The 20775-nt window shown below is 38.1% G+C and overlaps 1 protein-coding gene across 9 annotated transcripts in view; it reads left to right on the forward strand.

Annotated features, from left to right (window-relative positions):
• CROT (carnitine O-octanoyltransferase) overlaps nt 1-20775 on the forward strand; it is a 49858-nt gene that overhangs the window by 20041 nt on the left and 9042 nt on the right. For all 9 annotated transcript variants that reach the window (XM_080667048.1, XM_080667052.1, XM_080667051.1 and 6 more), the window contains 7 exons: nt 1342-1466; nt 2977-3158; nt 3319-3443; nt 10334-10442; nt 12988-13081; nt 13365-13490; nt 16175-16276. In XM_080667048.1, the coding sequence (XP_080523174.1) occupies nt 1342-1466; nt 2977-3158; nt 3319-3443; nt 10334-10442; nt 12988-13081; nt 13365-13490; nt 16175-16276 (863 nt within the window). The remainder of the gene's footprint in view (nt 1-1341; nt 1467-2976; nt 3159-3318; nt 3444-10333; nt 10443-12987; nt 13082-13364; nt 13491-16174; nt 16277-20775) is intronic.

Genomic DNA, 20775 nt, shown 5'->3' on the forward strand with positions numbered 1-20775 from the left:
TATTGATATTTTACAGAGAGGAAAGGAGAGGGATAGAGAGCTAGAAACATCGATGAGAGAGAAACATCGATCAGCTGCCTCCTGCACACCTCCCACTGGGGATGTGCCCGCAACCAAGGTACATGCCCTTGACCGGAATCGAACCCGGGACCCTTCAGTCCGCAGGCCGACGCTCTATCCACTGAGCCAAACCGGTTTCGGCGCCAGCTGCTTCTAAAGACTGTTTTCAGCCTCAGTTTGCCCCCTGCCTTTGGAATTACGTGTGTCTGGAATTCCTGAGCCTTTCCAGGATTATATTGCAAGAATTAGCTTGCTTCTTGGTTTGCACCTAACTTGACCCTACCTCCTGCTTTAGAGACTTTGCTCCATTCTACAAAGTCAGTTGCCATTTTCCCATGTGTTCGGTAATTTGTAAAATGTTAGCTTGACGTATCTACTGTCCTCTCTTTTTTTTTGTCCTGACAGATTTATACCTTTTTAATTACTGTCATTTTAGTGAGTTTCTAGAAGTAGTGGAGGTAAATCTATGTATTTAGCTCACTTTAAATGGAAGCCATCTGGTTTTTATATGCTTTTTAAATTCTTTTTCTCTCTTCTTTTTTCTCATCTACTTTCATCTGGAAATTCTAGTATTTTTTTTAATTCATTGATTAATCACTGTTTTTGATTATTCACTTGTACTCTTTCTGAATACAGATATTTAAAATGATTTTAAGATACAATTTTGAAAAGGCAAAATAGGACAAAAGGTAAATATTAATGTCCCAAGATTTCTAAAATACTTGTAGTTATAGTTTAATTTTCAGAGCACTAGGTTTTGATGGATTAAGAACCATGTATCTTTTTTCTTTTTCTTTTTTCCCTGTCTCTCTCTCTCTCTTTTTGGTAAAAGAAACCATTATTGTCCACAGGGCACCAAGCACTATACTTGGGCAGGCATTATACTTGCACATTGCATTTACAATGCTCTGCTTGAACATTAGTGGAAAGATGCTTTAATTTCTCTTATTTGTGGCTAAACAGGATTTACTTTCCTATTGGACTGATACTACATGATAGCCTTTGTCATTTTAACTATCATCATCCATAATGATTTTAAAATAATTTTTCAGAAAATGGTTATTAGATTACATAATTTCCACTGTTTTGTTTTTTACAGTATTTTTATTGTTGCTCTTTAGCTATTTGCATGTTGTAAACTCTAATTTATTGGACTGCTGTGATAATTAATATTCCATAATTGTTTTACATAACTGAGTCTCAATATTCGTGTAAATAATAATGAGGAGAGTTTGTGGTACCTGAGGTCTAATTACTTTAATGCATATTTTTTCTTTATAGTAAAGCCATTTGCAAATGAAGAAGAATATAAGAAAACTGAAGAAATTGTCAAAAAATTTCAAAATGGTATTGGAGAAAAATTGCACCAGAAATTACTTGAAAGGGCAAAAGAAAAAAGAAATTGGGTATGTATGTTATTATACTTAAGATTAGAAAATTGATGATGCTTAAAAAATGAAAAATAAAAATGTACATAGCTTTCGTTTTAAAATTATTACCGTAAAAATTCTTGCAGTCACTATTGTCATGATCATCATTCAGAAGAATTAATGAACTGCTTAACCCTGGAGTTCTGAGTGTTGTGGGTGGGCTACTCTCTTGTTATATGGAAAACTTGTTAAAATGCAGATTTCCTGGGACCAGTCATTCTGACGCAGTATCTCTGGAATGAAACCCAGAAATCCTTATTTTTACAACTACTCCATGTGGTTTGTAGACCAGGCTCGAGAGAAACATTTTATCCAGGTGATCGTTGCCTAAAAAACATCAAAACGCTACTAAAATAGACATATCATATTGGTGGTGTACAAGTATTGAAACAATGCATGTGAGAAAAAGGGCCATTAAAAAATTGGAGTGGGAAATGGTTATGAGTATTCTGTGTGTCAATTAGATTAACGACACATTGCTATAATAATTATTAAGGATATCAGTTTTCTACAAGGAATCTTCTTCGACTACTTAACTACTCTACTTGTGTAGTGTAAACCGAAGGATTGAATTTAAAATTACTTTAATCTAGAAATAATGATTACAGTTATTTTAGTTTTAGAAATGAAAAAGCAAGCTTATCTTTTCATCAGCCATTGGTACCTATAATGAAATAATAAAATTTTATACTTCCAGATTACTTTATTTTCAATCTTGAGCCTTCAATGAATTTTTAAAAAATTAATCTGAGAGAGGAAGGGAGGGAGGGAGAGAGAGAAACATTGATAGATGGCCTCCTGCACGTGCCCCAATGGGATCGAACCCACAATCTGGGTATGTGTCCTGACCAGAAATCAAACTGCCATCTTCTGGTATATGGGACGATGCTCCAACCAACTGAGCCACACTGGCCAGGGCGAGCCTTGAATGATTTTAATTGAATTAGGGTAAAGGTAACAAGTTGTTTTGCCTGTATCCTTTTTATTTATATCTTTTTTTGAATGACTGATTATAATTGAGGACATCAGTTTCTTCAAAAATAACTCTAGGTAACTTGATAAGATCTGCTTCTGATGCATGAAATTAAAGTGCATATAGTGAAAGAGGGATTCAGAACACTGTCTGTGAAAAACCTAAGTTAGTTTTTTTAAACCTACTCAAAAAGTTTTTATATTTCTGATTTAGTATTTGTTTTTGCTCGGAAGAGGAAAATGGTAAATCCTTTAACTGAGGATTTATTGAGGAGCTATTGTACTCTGAAAAAACACACCTAAATACATTGTCAGGTATTTGTGACTTCCAACTTGATCTGCCTGAAAGTGCTTTTTGTTTAATGTTTTTGACAATGTAGTTAAACTCAATAGTATTTAAGACCCTACAGTTCCAAAGGAAAGAGAAAAAAAAAAACACACCAAGTAAACAGTAACTTATTTTTTACATATTCATGTATTATCAGTACCATTAGGCTGATGTTCTTTATTTTAGCTGGAGGAGTGGTGGTTGAATGTTGCCTACCTAGATGTCCGTATACCATCACAACTGAATGTCAACTTCGGGGGTCCGGCGTCCCATATGGAACACTACTGGCCTCCAAAGGAAGGCACGCAATTGGAAAGAGGAAGCATAAGTCTTTGGCATAACTTGAACTACTGGCAGCTGTTAAGAAAGTAAGGAAACTTATGTGAATTTAGTATGAAATTTACCCAAAGTCTCAGGTAAAGTTGAGAAGTTTAATTTACTTAGTTGGGGATGAAAATTACAGTTGTGACTATTTGGTTTATAAGTTTTATAATTAGTTCTTAAAGTACTTACTTTCTGTTTTAATAGAGAAAAATTGCCTGTTGATAAAGTTGGAAATACTCCTCTAGATATGAATCAATTCCGAATGCTATTTTCTACCTGTAAGATTCCAGGAATTTCTAGAGATTCAATTATGAATTATTTTAGGACTGGTAAGTAGAAAATGCGGGTACTTTCTTTGGGAAAGGTATTGGGATTTGGGTAGTTTTGCTGTAGTTTCTATGACACAGTGAAACATTTTAGAGAAGATTTCTGATTGGATTTTGACTAATCAAAGGCTTTCTATGAACCTTATCTTTCAGTCATTCAGATTACTTGAAAGTGATTTATGGGAATGGATTTCCTAAACTGTGTCTTACATGGTGTTATATAAACTTGATGCTTATGTTACATCATTTAAAAATTTAAATTTTAGTTAAAAGAGTAGAATTATGAAACAGAGTATTAGGAAATCTGGAGAATATAATTTGGGTCCTGTTTCTACCCTCATTACTTCTTACCTGAAGGCTCTTTTTGAGTGTTTGCTTGTATGGGCTCATCATGCCCCTCTTCATTGTGTATTTGCTTTTCTCCGTCGTCTATGAGGTGAGAGCCTGGTATCAATCTTCTTAAAGTCACATGAAGTCAGATTGACTCATCAAAGTCTTTGTTTTTACTGTCAGTTTAATGGCAGTGTCTGCTTGGTCTCCTAGCATATCTTGCAATGGAAAATTCTGTTGTAGCAACTGCTAGTTTTGTTACTTCAAGAATATTTATTTACTTATTTTTTGTTTATCAAAGGTGGGAATTTACTCAAGAACAAGTACAGACTTTCACATGGGGAGGGGGAAAGAGTCCCAGGAATTTTATTTTTTATAAATTTAATGACCATTTATAATTACTGCAGAATTTAATTATAAACGGATATTTTTCTTACATCCAATTTTATTTAAAAGTAAATTTTCTGTAGCCAACTTTCTTGTAGTGTGAGAAGTCTGAATTTATTTTCATGTAGAACTTAACTCCTTTTTGTAAACCTCTTTAGATGCTTGAGATAATGTCCTCAAGCCTGCACACATTTACCTTGAGGTTGCAAGTGAAAGCTTTAAAAGAAAGGATTAAGGAACCTGGTTATTTATGACATGAAGTTTAATGCCTAAATATGAGTGGAAAAGATGAACATGAGACTAGCGGTAGCAAAGAGAGATAATATATACATCAGGTAAGAACTAATATCAGTAGACCTGGTTTTGAATTAAATCTTTATCACCAAGTAGTTATGTCCTTCAATAAGGCAACTCCTTTAAGTTACAGTATGTAAAATGGGGATTCATTAATTTAATGATGTGCCTCTTGATACAGTGGCTTAAGCTGTCATGGTTAGTATGTTCTTGAACTTATGGCTATGTGAAGAGGTATAGATAGGGATAAAGCTGAGGTAATAAGTAAATAAGAAATTTACCAGGGAGTTGGTGACAAATACAAAATAGAAAATTCAAATAACGTGAGTAATTGGTGGCTGTTTTAGACCAGGTAGTTAGGGAAGACCTCTCTGAGGATCTGAATGATAAGATAATCCAGCACAATTTTTTGTTGTTTAGTTCATTTATTGTTGTTTTCATTTGTTTTGTTTGTGTTGTGGAGGAATCCCCTGGGCATATTAAACTTGGCATGTTTGAAGGGCATTGTGGATGGAGCAGAATAGGCAGGAAGGAGGAGCAGATTGGAAAGGTGACTAGAGACTAGGTCATATGCTACTTTGTAAGCCAACTAAGGATTTTGGCTTTTATTTTAAATGTGAATAGATACTATTAGTGGCTTTTGAGAAAGCATGATGTGATCAGGTTAATATTTTAAAGATAATTCTACCTGCTGTGTGAAGAAAAGATTTTTTAGGAGACAGACAAGTGTAGAAGCAGGGTCAGTTAGAAAGTTGATAGTCCACGTGGGCCATAATGATGATTTGTACTAGGGTGGCCGCATAGAGTGGTAAAAAGTTATTTGATTCTGGATATTTTTTGAATTGGGCTTAGCAGAATTATTCATAGATTGGTTATAATTTATGAGAAAAAACAGATGACTCCAAGATACTTGGCTTGCATAACTAATGGGGTAGGTAGGTGTGTTGGTTCATGAGGTAGGAAAAACGGAGACGAGATATTTGGGGGGAGGAAAATCAAAAGTCCTGTAGACTATGTTAAGTTTAAGATGCCTTTTAGATTTCTAAGTGGAAATGTTAAGTAGGCAGTTAGATGCAAAGTTTGGAGTTGTGGGAGAGAATTCAGGACTGCAGATAAAGATTTAGGGATCATTATTAGCAAGCATAGAAATCATTTTAAAGCCATAAGAGTAGCTGAGATTACTTTTGGAATACATAGATGAAGATGATTGATTCTTACCAGAATCAAATACAATATTTGGTGCTCAGAGGAGGAGGCGGCAGCAAAAAAGACCAAGGTGGGAAGAAAACAAGGACAGTGGTCTCCCAGAAGCCAAGAAAATGAAGTATTTTATATAACACCTTTGAAAGGTCAAATAAGATATAAAAATTAACAGTGACCATTGGATCTGTCAACAAGATGAGGACAAAGTCTGCCTTGACAAGAGCAGCATTGGTGGAAGTTGGAGAAGGGAGCTCAGGTGGAGGAAATGAAAGCAAGCGAGTGGTGACAACCTCTGGAAATAGTGCTTTGTGAAAAAAGGGTTTTGTTTTGTTTTTTTCACAAAAGTGAAAGTTTTGATGTGCAGTGGAATTTTTTGTTTGTTCATTTGTTTTAAAAGATGAGTAATATTATATCATAAGAATGACAGAGAGAAGGAGAAATAATTTTGCAGGGGAAGGGATAAGGTGCCAAGTACACTGGGAAGATAAGAGCTGAGAGGGTCAAGTACAGAAATGGTGGAGGGGTTGGTCTTTGGTCTTCAAGAGCAAGAATGAGAGGGAATGTGGAAAGTATGCATCTGGCTGCAGACAGATGAGCCAATTTTGTTGTAGGAAAATGAGGTCTTCTGTGTTCTTTGTGTTTTCCCTGATGAAACAGGAACTGAGGTGGAAGATTTAAGGAGAAAGGAGAAAGTTTGAAATAGTCCCTTTGGAAAGTGGGGAAAGCGCACATAACTGTAGAAACGTAGTGTAGCTGAGCAGGGTGGAGTGCCCATTTGAAATGTGTGTTTATGAATTTAAACTTAGACTGGATGGTATGTTGTGGTTTTTTCTTCAACAGTTAGAGGCAAGTGCAGAGGAGAGGGTGTGAAGGATTTAAGGTGTTTTTGCAAGGGGGAAATTATAATGCTGGATGCTAGAATCTTTCCTGGATAAGGTAAAGGTTGAAGAAAGTATGCGTGCGTGTGTGCGTGCGTGTGTGTGTGTGTGTGTGTGTGTGTGTGTGTGTGTGTGTGTAGAGGGCAGCATGCAAGCTGCTATGGCTACAAAGCTAGTCTCAATAAGGAGGCAATAGTTAGAACCAAGTTGTTGCTTTTTTTTTCTTTTTTTTTTGGCTTATCACCTAAGAGACATTAAGACTAATTCAATCTTACCTTTCATCCTGTTCACCTTATTTTGCCCAAGAAGTTCAAACTTCCTATGTCGTGTCTTGTCATTGGGATTCATGCATTTGTGCATATCCTAATTTGATCCAAGGTCCCCACTACTAATTTGACCCACCCCCAAACCCTTCCCCAAACCCTTTGCTGTACTTTATGGAGCTCGTGGTCAGCAAAATCCATTATATTCTTAACCTATTTCTGGAAAGTTTCTGTTCCTTCTGAAAGGTACTGGTGCTGAAACCTGGTTATGCTTTGAGTGAACTGCTTTCCTCGAGGAGGGATTTCCCTCTTATACTTTGGTACCACGGGGCACGTAGGAGATCGTTATGTCCTCTCTTTCCTATTGCCTTGTCCATTTTTTCTTCTTACAATTTGAGCTCTTGGAAAAATGCTCTCAGGTTGTATCACCACTGCTTGTCTCTGTTTAGTGACTTTCCTTTCGATCCTTCCACTTAATTCATGGGTTGTATTAGCACCAGTCTCACTGTCTTTCCATTATTACCTCAGTCACATTCTTGATGACTTGAGCTCCCAGTTGTAGATGATCTTGCCCTCTCCTTTCCTTCATTTTCTTCCTCCTTCCCAAGCAGCAACCCACTCCCATAGCAATGCCCTAAGCCTTGTTATTATCAAAAACTCCATCATCTCTAACATTACAGGTAAAAAGCATCTCAGTCTGATACCCACCTTCTCTTCACAACTCACTTCCTTTCGCAGTCTACCTCAGCTATTTTTTGACCACATTGTGACTTACAATTCAGTTACCCTACAGTTCTTCACAGTTCCCTCCCTCCCCCCAATCTTCACTTCTTTCTGTGGTTCTTCACTGTAATCACTCCGTAGCATATGCATTGAAATCTTTGCCTACCCGCTTCTTCCCCACTGAACCCCTGACATTCATAACACTGTTTAAATTTCAATTTTTAGTTTTACTTCTGCATATCCAAGATACCTATCCTAGCAATTTACTTGGCCAGAGAAAACCACAAAACCTCATTTACTTATTCTCTCTCTTTTCCTTTCTTTCTCCCTTTTTCCCCCCCACTTACTTTTCTCAGTTAAACCTTAACTGGACCCACATTACTATCTTGCCATATTCTTTTGTCAGGTTATTCTCCCAGAAAAGGCTGCTTCATGCCTTTCTCCTTCCTTATTTTCAGCTAATGAACTCTTTTCTTATTCTCAACAAACGTAAAGCAATCTTCCCATTTCCAAATTTACCAGCCTATCTGGTAGGCAGAATTTACACCATCCCCCCCGCCCCTCCCCCCCTAGAATGGAACCAGTTGAATGTGTTAGGTTACATGATAAAGAGGAATTAAGATTGTAGATGACATTAAGGTTGCTAATGAATTTAATAAATTGACCTTGAGATGGGGAGATTATCCTGGATTATTCAGGCAGGCCCAAAGCAATCACAAGAGTTCTTATAAGTGGAAGAAAGAGGCAGAAGAGAAAAACCAGAGATAGCAGCATGAGGAAGTCATGATTTCCCCTGGATGACTTCGAAGACGGAGGAAGGGGGGCAGAGCCCTGGAACGTGGGCAGTCTCCAGAAGCTAGAAGAGTGAAGGAGACATACTTGCTTAGTCTCCAGGAGGAACACAGATCTGCTGACACATTCATTTTAGCCCAGTAAGATACATTTCAGACTTATAAGGTAATACATTTGTGTTGTTAGTGGCACTTTCCACTAAGTTAGTGGGAATTTGTTACAGCAGTCATAGAAATAGACTCTTTTAAGCATTTGCCCATCCTACAACCCCCTTGCAATACATTATTGCACAGTCATATATTTCGCCTTCCCTTTTTAAAAATGAACAAACTGACTCCTTAGGACAATCCTTCTATGTGGTGCACTGGGCCCCTCCTTCTCTTGCCTAATCAAGGACCTCGCTTTGGATTATCTTTTCTCTCTTTGCTGTGTTATCAGTTTCCCCTTCTCAGTGGGTAGTTCCAATCTATAATATCTTCTCAAAGGAAAAAAAATTTTGACCTCTCGTCTCTTTCACGTGTCACACCCCAATCAAGGCCACCATCACCTTCCACTTAGATTATATCATCTGGACCCCTACAGTTACTTCCTAATTGATCTTGCTGTATATTCTCTTTCCTCTTATAATCTCCTCTCCATATATCTGCTGGAGTAACCTTTTTAAAGTATTAATTAGATCACATTATTATTCTCTTGCTTAAAACCACCATACTTAACATTGAAAGCCCTTTCGGAAGCCAGTATGATCTGGTCCCAACCATATCTGCCTGCTACAGCTGCACTGATCTTGCTTTCCTTTAAGCAAACCAGTTCATTTTTGTTCTAATGCCTTTGTACTTGCCGTTTCCTTTGCCTGGAACTCTCTTTCTGCAAATATTTTCATGGTTCACTCCTCTTCTTTTGCTCAAATATTCCCTCTTAGGCTCATCCTGAGGTAGCACCCTTCTGTCACCCTTCTTCCAAACATTTATTATTTTTGTATGAAGCTCATTTTATTTGTTCTTTTCCAGCCTTAAAATTTTGCCAGGTTGTAGTCAGTAGAAGACAATAATAAGAGATCGTGGTGGTAAATGTAAAAGAGAAAGGGGGAGGGTTGAAGGAGAAGAGAGGAGAAATGGGTTGGGATTAGCCATGAAGGACAAGGAAAATACATGCCTCACCTCTTAGGACTTGAAGAAATAGGATATAAGGGGAGAATTAGAAGTCCTATCAGGAGATGAATAGTTGATGAATAGATTTCATGAGATAATGTGTAAAGCATTTGGCACAGTTCCTTGTACATAATATCAACCAGTAAATTTCCTTCCAGAGGCAATATATGTCTTTTCTAACTGTTCTTTCACTCCCCCTCACCCCCCTTTCTTAGAGGGAAGGAGCAGGGGTCATACAAGAAGACCCTTGCTAAAGGGACTAGTACTTGAAAAAATGAGGCTAAATCAGAATAATCTGAGGTTTATAGCAAACTAGTTCTTGGGGAGCTAAGGTGTGCCAAAGGAAACACAGAATCGGATATCAGATACCAGTGGCTTACCGGGTATTATCAGAGCCTTAAATAAAACTACAGATTGGGCAGAATTCTTTTTCTTTGCCACTCAGGCATACAGTGCCCTTATTCTTCTGAAAACTATTTTATTGAGAAATAATAGCTAGATATTATTGCAATCAACATTAGAATAATACGAAAGAGAAACTTGCTAATTCAATAGCTCTCTTCCAGGGTCCCTCTGCTACCCTTTCTCCTTCCCACTCCTATCTGTAAATAAAACTAGAAAGCCCTGCAGTAGTTTGGAATTTGTATGATTTTCAAGGTGTACAAATATTTGAAACTCCCATGGGTTTCTATATGTTTCACATTGCCCGTTTTGGGAGCATGCTGGGATTCCATCACCTTATGAGTGTTTGGTTCATGTGACATATTGAATACTTGATAAATAAAATATTGGAGGAATGTATATGCATCTTTAGTCTTGTTTAACTTTGAAAGATTTGGTTTTGTGTTTTCTGTTGTTTTTTTCCCCCCCAGAAAGTGAAGGGTATTCCCCAAGTCACATTGTAGTGCTGTGCCGAGGCCGAGTTTTTGTCTTTGATGCAATTCATGAAGGATGTTTGATCACCCCGCCAGAGATTCTCAGGTTTTCAAACTACTTTCTTGAATCTCATTAGGTGTTAAGCTTTTGCATGAGTTAAAAATAAATTCAGAATTGCCTATTTATAAGGTGACAGAAAATTAAGAATTTTATATATGCTGAATTAAAAAAAATATTTTTATCTTTTTAATTTAAATTAATTTTTCATTTTACTAGGCATATATGAATATATTCTAGTTGGGGAAAAGGAGAACATTACAAATACTACCAATTTCATCTGGTGCCCCAGAATTAATCACTGTTATTAGTTTGTTGTATTCTAGCCTTACGTATCTACTTATATGTACATATAGATTTTTTTAAAATATATTTTTATTGATTTCAGAGAGAGAGAAACATCAATGATGAGAAAGAATCATTGATCGGCTACCTCCTACATGCCCCCCACTGGGGATCAAGCCCACAACCCAGGCATATGCCCTGACCGGGAATCAAACTGTGACCTCCTGGTTCATAGCTTGATGCTTAACCACTGAGCCACTCTGGCCGGGCAGGGTGAATAATTATTAAACAATTCTGGCTCTATTCTTAATTATTGCCCTTCCCCACTATCAGAAATACTTACCAAGGTTGTTAGAAGCTTCCCCCCGAAGTGTTCATCTAGGAGTTTTATTGTTAAGGTCTTGCGTTTATACCTTTAATCCATTTTGAATTGATTTTTGTGTATGGTATAAAATAGGGGTCCAGTTCCATTCTTTTGTGTGTGCAATCCAGTTTTCCCAGCACCATTTATGTAAGAGACTGTCTTTTTCCCATTGTGTATTCTTGGCACCTTTGGCAAACTCAGTGGACCAAATATATACAAGTAGATTTATTTGGGGGCTCTCTATTCTGTCCCACTGTGTATATATCCATTTTAAAAATATATATATTTCTTTATTGATTTCAGAGAGGAAGAGAGAAAGAGAGTGAGATAGAAACATGAATGATGAGAGAGAATCATTGATCGGTTGCCTCCTGCACGCCCCCTACTGGGGATTGAGCCTGCAACCCAGGCATGTGCCCTTGGCTGAAATCAAACCTGGGACCCTTCAGAGGCTGATGCTCTACCCACTGAGCCAAACTGGCTAGGGCATATATGTCCATTTTTATGCCAACACCATACTGTTTTGATTACTGTTGCTTTGTAATATATTTATTTTGAAATCAGGAAGTGTGATACCTCCAGTTTTTTTTCTTCTTGCTCAAAATTGCTTTGGCTATTCAGAGTTTTTTGTGGTTTCTTGTGAGTTCTAGGATTTTTTTTTTCTATTTCCTTTAAAAATACAATTGAGAAAAAAGAGGGAGGAGTTTATTTTTTCATCAGTATTACAGAAATAGTTAAGGAACAGAGGGAAATATGCAAATTGAAAGTTGTATTTTTTCCCAGTTTGGAATGAAAAAGTCACAAATAAGGGATGGCTACATGTGGTGCCTTTTGATCATATATTAAGCTACATTAGCTCACTTTCTGAGAAATGCTTGGAAGCTTTTAATTGAGGTAATTTCTTAACATGTGCCATGAGGAAGTAAGGCTGAAACTAAACCTCTGTAGATTTTTGACTGATAAAAATGTATTTCTTTATGGAAGAACCCTGTTATTTACCAGCCATTTGTTTAAAAATTACATTAAACTCACCAGACTGAGAATATAGAATGCTATGGGGTGAAATAATTTATTCTTAGCTAATAGAGTCTTTAAAATATAATGGTTGCCCTAGCTGGTTTGGTTCAATGGCTAGAGCTTCAGTCTGTGGACTGAAAGGTCCCAGGTTCGATTCCGGCCAAGGGTACATGCCTGGGTTGCAGGCTCAATCCCCAGTAATGGGCGTGCAAGAGGCAGCCAATCAATAATTCTCCCTTATCATTGTTGTTTCTCTCCCTCTCCCTTCATCTCTAAAATCAATAAAATATATTTAAAAATATATAAAATATAATGGTTGTAATTAATCATAACCTGGACTACATGGTACTTAATGTTTGTTGGGTTTAACACAAATATTAATTTGGTATAGAGTAAGTCCTCTATTAAATATAAGGTGTCCTAAAAATTGTATATGCACTTTGAATAATTATTAATTTTAATGGGTTAAATCTGAAAAGAAAGAATCAGCTGTTAAAGTGTGTATACATTTTTGGGGGGGACACCCTGTATATATGTACATAGTTTTCAGCTAGATAAGATGTGTATGATATTTGTGAGATTATTTACCAGAATATTATTCAAGTTCTCTGTTGTATAAGGGATATTTACTTAGACCCTGAAAGTACATGTACATTTTAAAAGTATAAATTATATCAGCCAAATACCAAATTTATTTACTTCAGTTTATTGTCAAATATACTTTTGGTGTTAATTGATCATGTAGTTCTTTTTTTAAAAAATGATGTGGTATTGGAAATAAATTACTGTTGAGATTATAATCCCTTTCTTTGGATAATATATCAAAGCATTTAAACACTGGTAAACATTATGACCTATTAAAGGACAAAGTAGCTAGTGATCCTGCCTATGTTCTTTTTGAATCCTCTTTCTTTCATCTTCCGTAAGGCAACTGACATACATCCACAAGAAGTGCCATAGCGAACCTGACGGACCTGGGGTGGCAGCATTAACTAGCGAGGAGCGAACTCAATGGGCAAAGGTTATAATTTACACTTTTATTTATTTATTTTTTAATTGAGCTATGATTGACATATAACATTACACTGTTATCAGGTGTATAACATAATGATTCGATATTTGTACATATTGTGAAATCATCACCACAGTGTCTAGTTAACGTGTCACCATAGTTACAAATTTATTTTCTTGCGATGAGAAATTTTAAGATCTACTCCCAGCAAGTTTCAAATATCTTATTGAACCTTTTCTCTCCTGGATATAGTATTACTTAATTTGTAATATTTAATCATTATCTCCTTTAGGCACGAGACTATTTGATTAGTCTTGATCCAGAGAACTTGACTAGGTTGGAAAAAATTCAGAGCAGTTTGCTGGTGTATTCCATAGAGGATGGCAGTCCATATGTAACACCAGAAGATTATTCGCAGGTACTTAACTATCTTGTTCTGTTATTTCTCTCCACAATTTTTTCTGGAGGACTCTTGTATGTATTGAACATGAGAAGATTATTTTGTTATATGCAGGCTCTTAAAATGTTTTCTTACCTATGACATATACATGTACCAAATTGAAGCTTATAATCTATACTAGAGGCCCAGTGCATGGATTCGTGCACTGGTGGGGTCCCTTGCAATCCAGGACCCCTCAGGGGATGTTGGATAGCCAGTTTCAGCCTAATCTCCGCAGGTTCGATCCAGACAGGAGGGAGCCCAATCCTGTGTGCTGAGCGTCTGTCCCCTCGTGGTCAGTGCACGTCATAGCGATTGGTCGTCCAGTCGTCCAGTCATTCGGTCGCTTAGGCTTTTATTGATGGATAGATAAATAGATAGATAGATAGATAGATAGGTCCTATATAATAAAAGCCTAATATGCTAAGTGTCCAGTCGACCTGTCGGCCGTTCAACCAATCAAAGTGTAATATGCTAATGATATACTAAGGCCGCTCAACTGCTCACTATCATGTGCACTGACCATCATGGGGCAGATGCTCTAACCAGTAGGTTAGCTTGCTGCTGGGGTCTGGCTGATCAGGACTGAGTGAGATAGGCTGGACACACCCTGAAGCCCTCCCACGGTCCCTCCCCAGCTGGCCAACCTCCCACATCTCTCCCCAGCCCCAGTTGTGCACCGGTGGGGTCCCTTGGCCTGGCTTGAGCCCTCTCGCAATTCTGGATCCCTCGGGGGATGTTGGAGAGCCAGTTTCGGCCTGATTTGGCAGGCCAGGCTGAGGGACCCCACTGGTGCTCGAATTCGTGCACCAGGCCTCTAGTAGATATATAAAAGCCTGCGTGACCATTACAACTGGACGACCAGACAACTGGACAACCAGCCAGTAGCTATGACGCACACTGACCACCAGGGAGCAAATGCTCAAGGCAGGAGCTGCCCTCTGGTGGTCAGTGCGCTCCCACTGCCAACCTCCCACAGCCGGCCAACCTCCTGTGGTCCCTCCCCCTGGCCAGCTGGTCCCTTTGGCTCTGCTCGTAGCAGGCTGAGGGACCCCACCCATACACAAATTTGTGCACCAGGCCTCTAGTAGATAAATAATGCTTTATGAATTCTTTTCACATTGTTTAGGTCCAGTTAGGTAAATCTTGTACGTTGTTTAAAGAAGTATAACTATTGTTTGCATATCCCATATCAGTGTTTCTCAACCCTTTTTATTGAATGCATATACAGATAATTTGCACAGGTCACTGGGCTAAATGAGCTTCTCGTGCCAATGGTGACATGAGAACCTACCTATGACCCACACCAGTGTGCCTGGAAACCTTAGTTGTTGAGGTCTATCCTAAGAATTATATCAAACTGTAAGTAATTTATTTTATCACTAGGTGTTATTGAACAAACTGACTGTAGTGAGTTTAAGGGTAAATGTGGCCTTACCTTTCCCCCCCGTGGGAAAATATCATTTCCTGGGAAATAATAAAAGATGGAAGTCCATTTTTAGAAGTCTCTCTTCAATTATTTCATAATGTATTCATCAATATGAAATGATAGCAATAAAATAATATAGAATTGAATAACCTTGTAGCTAGAAACCAACTTTTCCTCTTCTTTATTTTTACTTATTTATTTTTGGCAAAAGAATCACCAAACTTCGTGAGGAAGAATATGTTTTGTTTTTTTTTTGTTTTGTTTTTTTAAAATATATTTTATTGATTTTTTACAGAGAGGAAGAGAGAGGGATAGAAAGTTAGAAACATCGATGAGAGAGAGACATCGATCAGCTGCCTCCTGCACGCCCCCTACTGGGGATGTGCCCGCAACCCAGGTACATGCCCTTGACTGGAATCGAACCTGGGACCCTTTAGTCTGCAGGCCGACGCTCTATCCACTGAGCCAAACCAGTTAGGGCAAGAATATGTTTTAATGCAGTATTTTTTACTGCAGTCTACAGTTAGACATACATTTGGACTGCAGCTCACACATGAGAACCTACCTATGATCCACACATGTGTGCCTTGAAACCTTAGTTGTTGAGGTCTGTCCTAACAATATACACGTGCACACACACACACACACACACACACACATGCTTATGCACACACATGTATATAATAGAAGTTTCACAAAACAGTAATTACTTTTACTATCTGTGATGTACTCTGATATTTATGTTTTATTTGACTCTTTCTTTTTGTAAAGAATACATACTGTGATGCACTAAATACATTTCATGACTCAACTAGTGGACCAAAACCTACTGTTTGAGAAACAGGTGTGGTGGGATCTGAATTTTGAAATATTTTTCTTGTAACTAAATTTTAATTATTGAATTTATCAAGGCCTCTTAACACTATTCAAGTTGCAAAAGCATTGTCCTTTCAATTGTATGTTCTTTAAACATTTATGACTATTGTACCAGCATTCTCTTTTATAGAGGATTTCTCGAGATTTTTAAGAAATATCTAGAGGACCAGAATTATTATCACTTGAGTAAAACTGTTATCATTATTTAAATTTGGTTTACCTGAAGGGGAAAAGTGAGACTATATTTACATATATGTACCAGTATGTATGTGTGTGTGTGTTTGTGTGTGTTTAAGATATAAATACTTACAAACCAATATTAAAATCCTTTTAATTTGGAAATATTTAATTATTTTAGGTAATTGCAATGATCCTCACTGGAGATCCAACAGTACGCTGGGGTGACAAATCCTATAATTTGATTTCCTTTTCTAATGGAGTATTAGGCTGTAATTGTGATGTAAGTAACCTACTGTAGTTATTTTTTCTTTTTTATCTTTTAGGTTGGTTTAATGGCAATAAGCTATAATATTTATGCTATGGTGTGGTAGTATGAATAAACACTTCTTCATTTTTATGTCATTATCATAAAAGGTTTAGTTATGAATTCTGCTCAGTGAAAGTAGAGTGTAGGACAAGTTCTTTTCATCTGTAGTAAAGCTGGTAGTTTGGTGTATATGTGCAAAGTTGAATTTCTTTCACCAGTAGTGTAAGCACTTTAAAATTCACTGTTGAGAATTATAACCTATTTTAAAAGATATATAGTGTTATACATATGTTCTATGCACAGAGAAATATATGTGGATATTTCTAGATTTACCTAGTAATTTTGTAACTATTTTCCCAAAATGACACATGCTCTTTAGAACATTATTTATTTACACTATGGATATTAAAATGTCTGGTATTTAATACCATTTTTACCTTCTTTATATAAAAAAAAAATCTTTGCTTATTTCTCTTCTGTTTTCCCATGCTGTTCATTAGCTCTGCCTTGCCATCTTCTGGTAGATATTCAGGAGATCTATGAATCAAGAAAATTTAAAAATCAACCTTAGTCAGATTTGCAGTACACACTTATAATCTCATTGTAACACTTTTCATAAAGTATGTAATTTGGCATAGAGTATAGTATGAGGTAGATTTTTTGTTAGTTTTTTTAATTTAAATACTTTATTTTTTAATGTATTACATATGTCTCCTTTTTCCCCCATTGTCCTCTCCCCGGCTGTTCCCACCCCCCAGCACATGCCCTCACCCCCCTACTGTCTGTGTTCGTGGGTTATGTTTACATGCATGCATACAAGTCCTTTGGTTGATCTCTCTCTCTTTTTTTTTTTTTTAATCTTTATTCAGATTATTACAATTGTTTCTCCTTTTTCCCCCCATAGCTCCCCTCCACCCGGTTCCCACCACACCTTCTGCCCTTACCTCCCCCCCACTGTCCTCATCCATAGGTGTATGATTTTTGTCCAGTCTCTTCCTGAACCCCTCATACCCCTTTCCCCCTGAGAATTATCAGTCCACTCCCTTTCTATGCCCCTGATTCTATTATATTCACCAGATTATTCTGTTCCTCAGGTTTTTAATTCACTTGATTTTTAGGTTCACTTCTTGATAGATATGTATTTGTTGTTCATAATTTTTATCTTTACTTTTTTCTTCTTCCTCTTCTTTAAGAATACCTTTCAGCATTTCATATAATACTGGTTTGGTGGTGATGAACTCCTTTAGCTTTTTCTTATCTGTGAAGCTCTTTATCTGACCTTCAATTCTGAATGATAGCTTTGCTAGGTAGAGCAATCTTGGTTGTAGGTTCTTGCTATTCATCACTTTGAATATTTCTTGCCACTCCCATCTGGCCTGCATAGTTTCTGTTGAGAAATCAGCTGACAGTCGTATGGGTGCTCCCTTGTAGGTAATTAACTGTTTTTCTCTTGCTGCTTTTAATATTCTCTCTTTGTCTTTTGCTCTTGGCATTTTAATTATGATGTGTCTTGGTGTGGTCCTCTTTGGATTCCTTTTGTTTGGGGTTCTGTGCGCTTCCTGGACTTGTAAGTCTATTTCTTTCACCAGGTGGGGGAAGTTTTCTGTCATTATTTCTTCCAGTAGGTTTTCAGTATCTTGCTCTCTCTCTTCTTTTGGCACCCCCATAATTCTGATGTTGGTACACTTGAAGTTTCCCAGAGGCTTCTTACACTATCTTCAACTTTTTGGATTTTTTTTTGCTTTTTGCTTTTTTGGTTGAGTGTTTTTTGCTTCTTTGTATTTCAATTCTTTGACTTGATTTTTGTGTTCCTCTAGTCTGTTTTTGGGTCTCTGTATAATATTTTTTATTTCAGTCAGTGTATGTTTAATTTCTAGTTGGTCCTTTTTCATATCTTCGAGGGTCTCGTTATATTTATCGGCCTTTTCTAGGATATTCTTGAAAAGCCTTATAACTGTGGTTTTGAATTCTATATCCAGTCGTTTGTTTTCCTCCATTTCTTTCGTTTATGATCTGTTTCGTTGATGCCGCATTTTCACTGCTTCCCTGAGTTGGTAGGGTAGATTTGTGTGCTAGGTTTCCTATATGGCCCAGTGGGCCGGCCTCCCCAGTTAGCCTGAGGTGGACACTCTTGGTGCACCCCTTTGTGGACTGTGTGTACAGCCTTGTTGTAATTAAGTCTTGATTGTTGTTGGTATCACTGGGAGGAATTGACCTCCAGGCCAGTTGGCTGTAAGGATCAGCTGTGTCTACACTGGGAGAAGTTCGGTGCTGGAGACAGCCTTATAGGATTAGACTTGCCAAATTGCAATAGCCTCTGTGCTCAGCTTGGATGGTGTGGAGTCTCAGGGCGGAGCAGACAGTCTTGGCTTCCCATCAGCCTTGCCCTTGCGCGCACGCGCGCGCCTTCAGACCTCTGCCTTCCCCGGCTCCCGAGTCTTCGCCCGAGAGTCCAGACTCCCCCCACAAGAGCGTGGGTCCCCAGAGGCTCGCCTGGAACTGGGGTTCAGTGCAGTCAGAACTGGGACTCAGTGCAGTCAGGAGCTTCTGACTCCCTTCCACTAGGGAAAGCTGTGGCAACCTCCGCAGCCTTTGTGCGTACTGGCACGCACGCGCCTTCAGACCTCTGCCTTCCCCGGCTCCCGAGTCTCCGCCTGAGAGTCCAGATTCCCCCCGTAAGAGCGTGGGTCCCCAGGGGCTCGCCTGGAACTGGGGTTCAGTGCAGTCAGAACTGGGGTTCAGTGCGGTCGGGGGCTTCCTTCCCCCTTCCTCCAGAGAAAGTCAGCCAGGCTCTCAGCCACCCTTCCTCTCTGCGCGCACAAAGACCCTTTGCCGTACCTCCAATTCTCTGTGAGCTTTTCTCTTTCCTTCTAGTTGTAGAATTTTCACTCAGCCAGCTTTCCTGTGGTTCTGGATGGTGTCCGTTCTGTCTTTTAGTTGTAGTTTTGAAATTGTTGTGCGAGGCAGCAGTTTAGGTGCTTACCTATGCCGCCATCTTGGTTTCTCTGCCCTTTGGTTGATCTCTTACCCCTCCTCCTCTGCCTTTTCTCTGAGGTTAGACAGTCTGTTCGATGCTTCTACATTTCTGGATCTATTTTTGTTCATCAGTTTATGTTGTTCATTATATTCCACAAATGAGTGAGATCATGTGATATTTATCTTTCTCTGACTGGCTTATTTCACTTAGCATAATGTTCTCCAGGTCCATCCATGCTGTTGCAGATGGTAAGAGTTCCTTCTTTTTTACAGCAGCGTAGAATTCCATTGTGTAGATGTACCACTGTTTTTTAATCCACTCATCTGCTGATGGGCCCTTAGGCTGTTTCCAAATCTTAGCTATTGTAAATTGTGCTGCTATGGAATATAAAAAGACCCCAAATAGTCGAAGCAATCCTGAGAAAGAAGAACAAAGTTGGAGGGATCACAATACCAGGTATCAAGCTGTATTACAAAGCCACTGTTCTCAAAACTGCCTGGTACTGGCACAAGAACAGACATATAGACCAATGGAACAGAACAGAGAACTCAGAAATTGACCCAAGCCATTATGCTCAATTAATATTTGACAAAGGAGGCGAGAGCATTCAATGGAGTCAAGACAGTCTCTTCAATAAATGGTGCTGGGAAAATTGGTCAGATACATGCAAAAAAATGAAACTAGATCACCCACTTACACTATACACAAAAATAATCTCAAAATGGATAAAGGACTTAACCGTAAGATGGGAAACCATAAAAATCTTAGAAGACTCCATAGGCACCAGAATATCAGACATGTGTTGTAACAATATCTTTACTGATACAGCTCCTAGAACAATGGAAGCTAAGGAGAAAATAAGCAAATGGGACTTCTGTTAGTTTTTGATGGCCTTCCTCTAAAAGCATTTAGTGACTGCAAAATACTAAAAAAACCTATTACATTCAGTGATTGTATTAATCAGTATTTATTCAGTTTTAGGTGATACATACCTAAATCAAACTGGCATTAGCTTAAGAAGATATTTTTTGGCATCGGTATGCAGCTAAATTTGGGTGAAGCTGACTTCCAGTGTCCCAACACTTTCATTAGAAATTCCTCTTTCCAGTTTTTGGTACTACTTTCCTATGTTTGGCTTTATATTTAGGTAGACTATCCCATTTGATTGTTGTATCCACAATCTCATGTCTTCTCAGCTCTTTTCACAGATTAGATCTATTCCCTATGGAAATAGCTATTTCCCCCCAGTGCTACCAGCAGAAGTCCTGGGTATAACGCTCGTGTGATTGTCGAGTGTGAACCTGTGCCCATTCCAGGGAATCAGGTACTCTGACTCACCTGGTCTGGGTCACATGCCAAACCTTGGAACCTAGGGGTAGAATCACTCTTATTCAAAACACCACAAAGACATGTGGTGGTTGGCTAAAAGAAAATAAAGTTGTCATTAGCACATAAAAAGGTGGAGCGACTAATGAGTAGGTAATGAAATTAGGTG

Source organism: Plecotus auritus (genome assembly GCF_963455305.1).
Source record: "Plecotus auritus genome assembly, chromosome: 4".
Taxonomy (NCBI): domain Eukaryota; kingdom Metazoa; phylum Chordata; class Mammalia; order Chiroptera; family Vespertilionidae; genus Plecotus; species Plecotus auritus.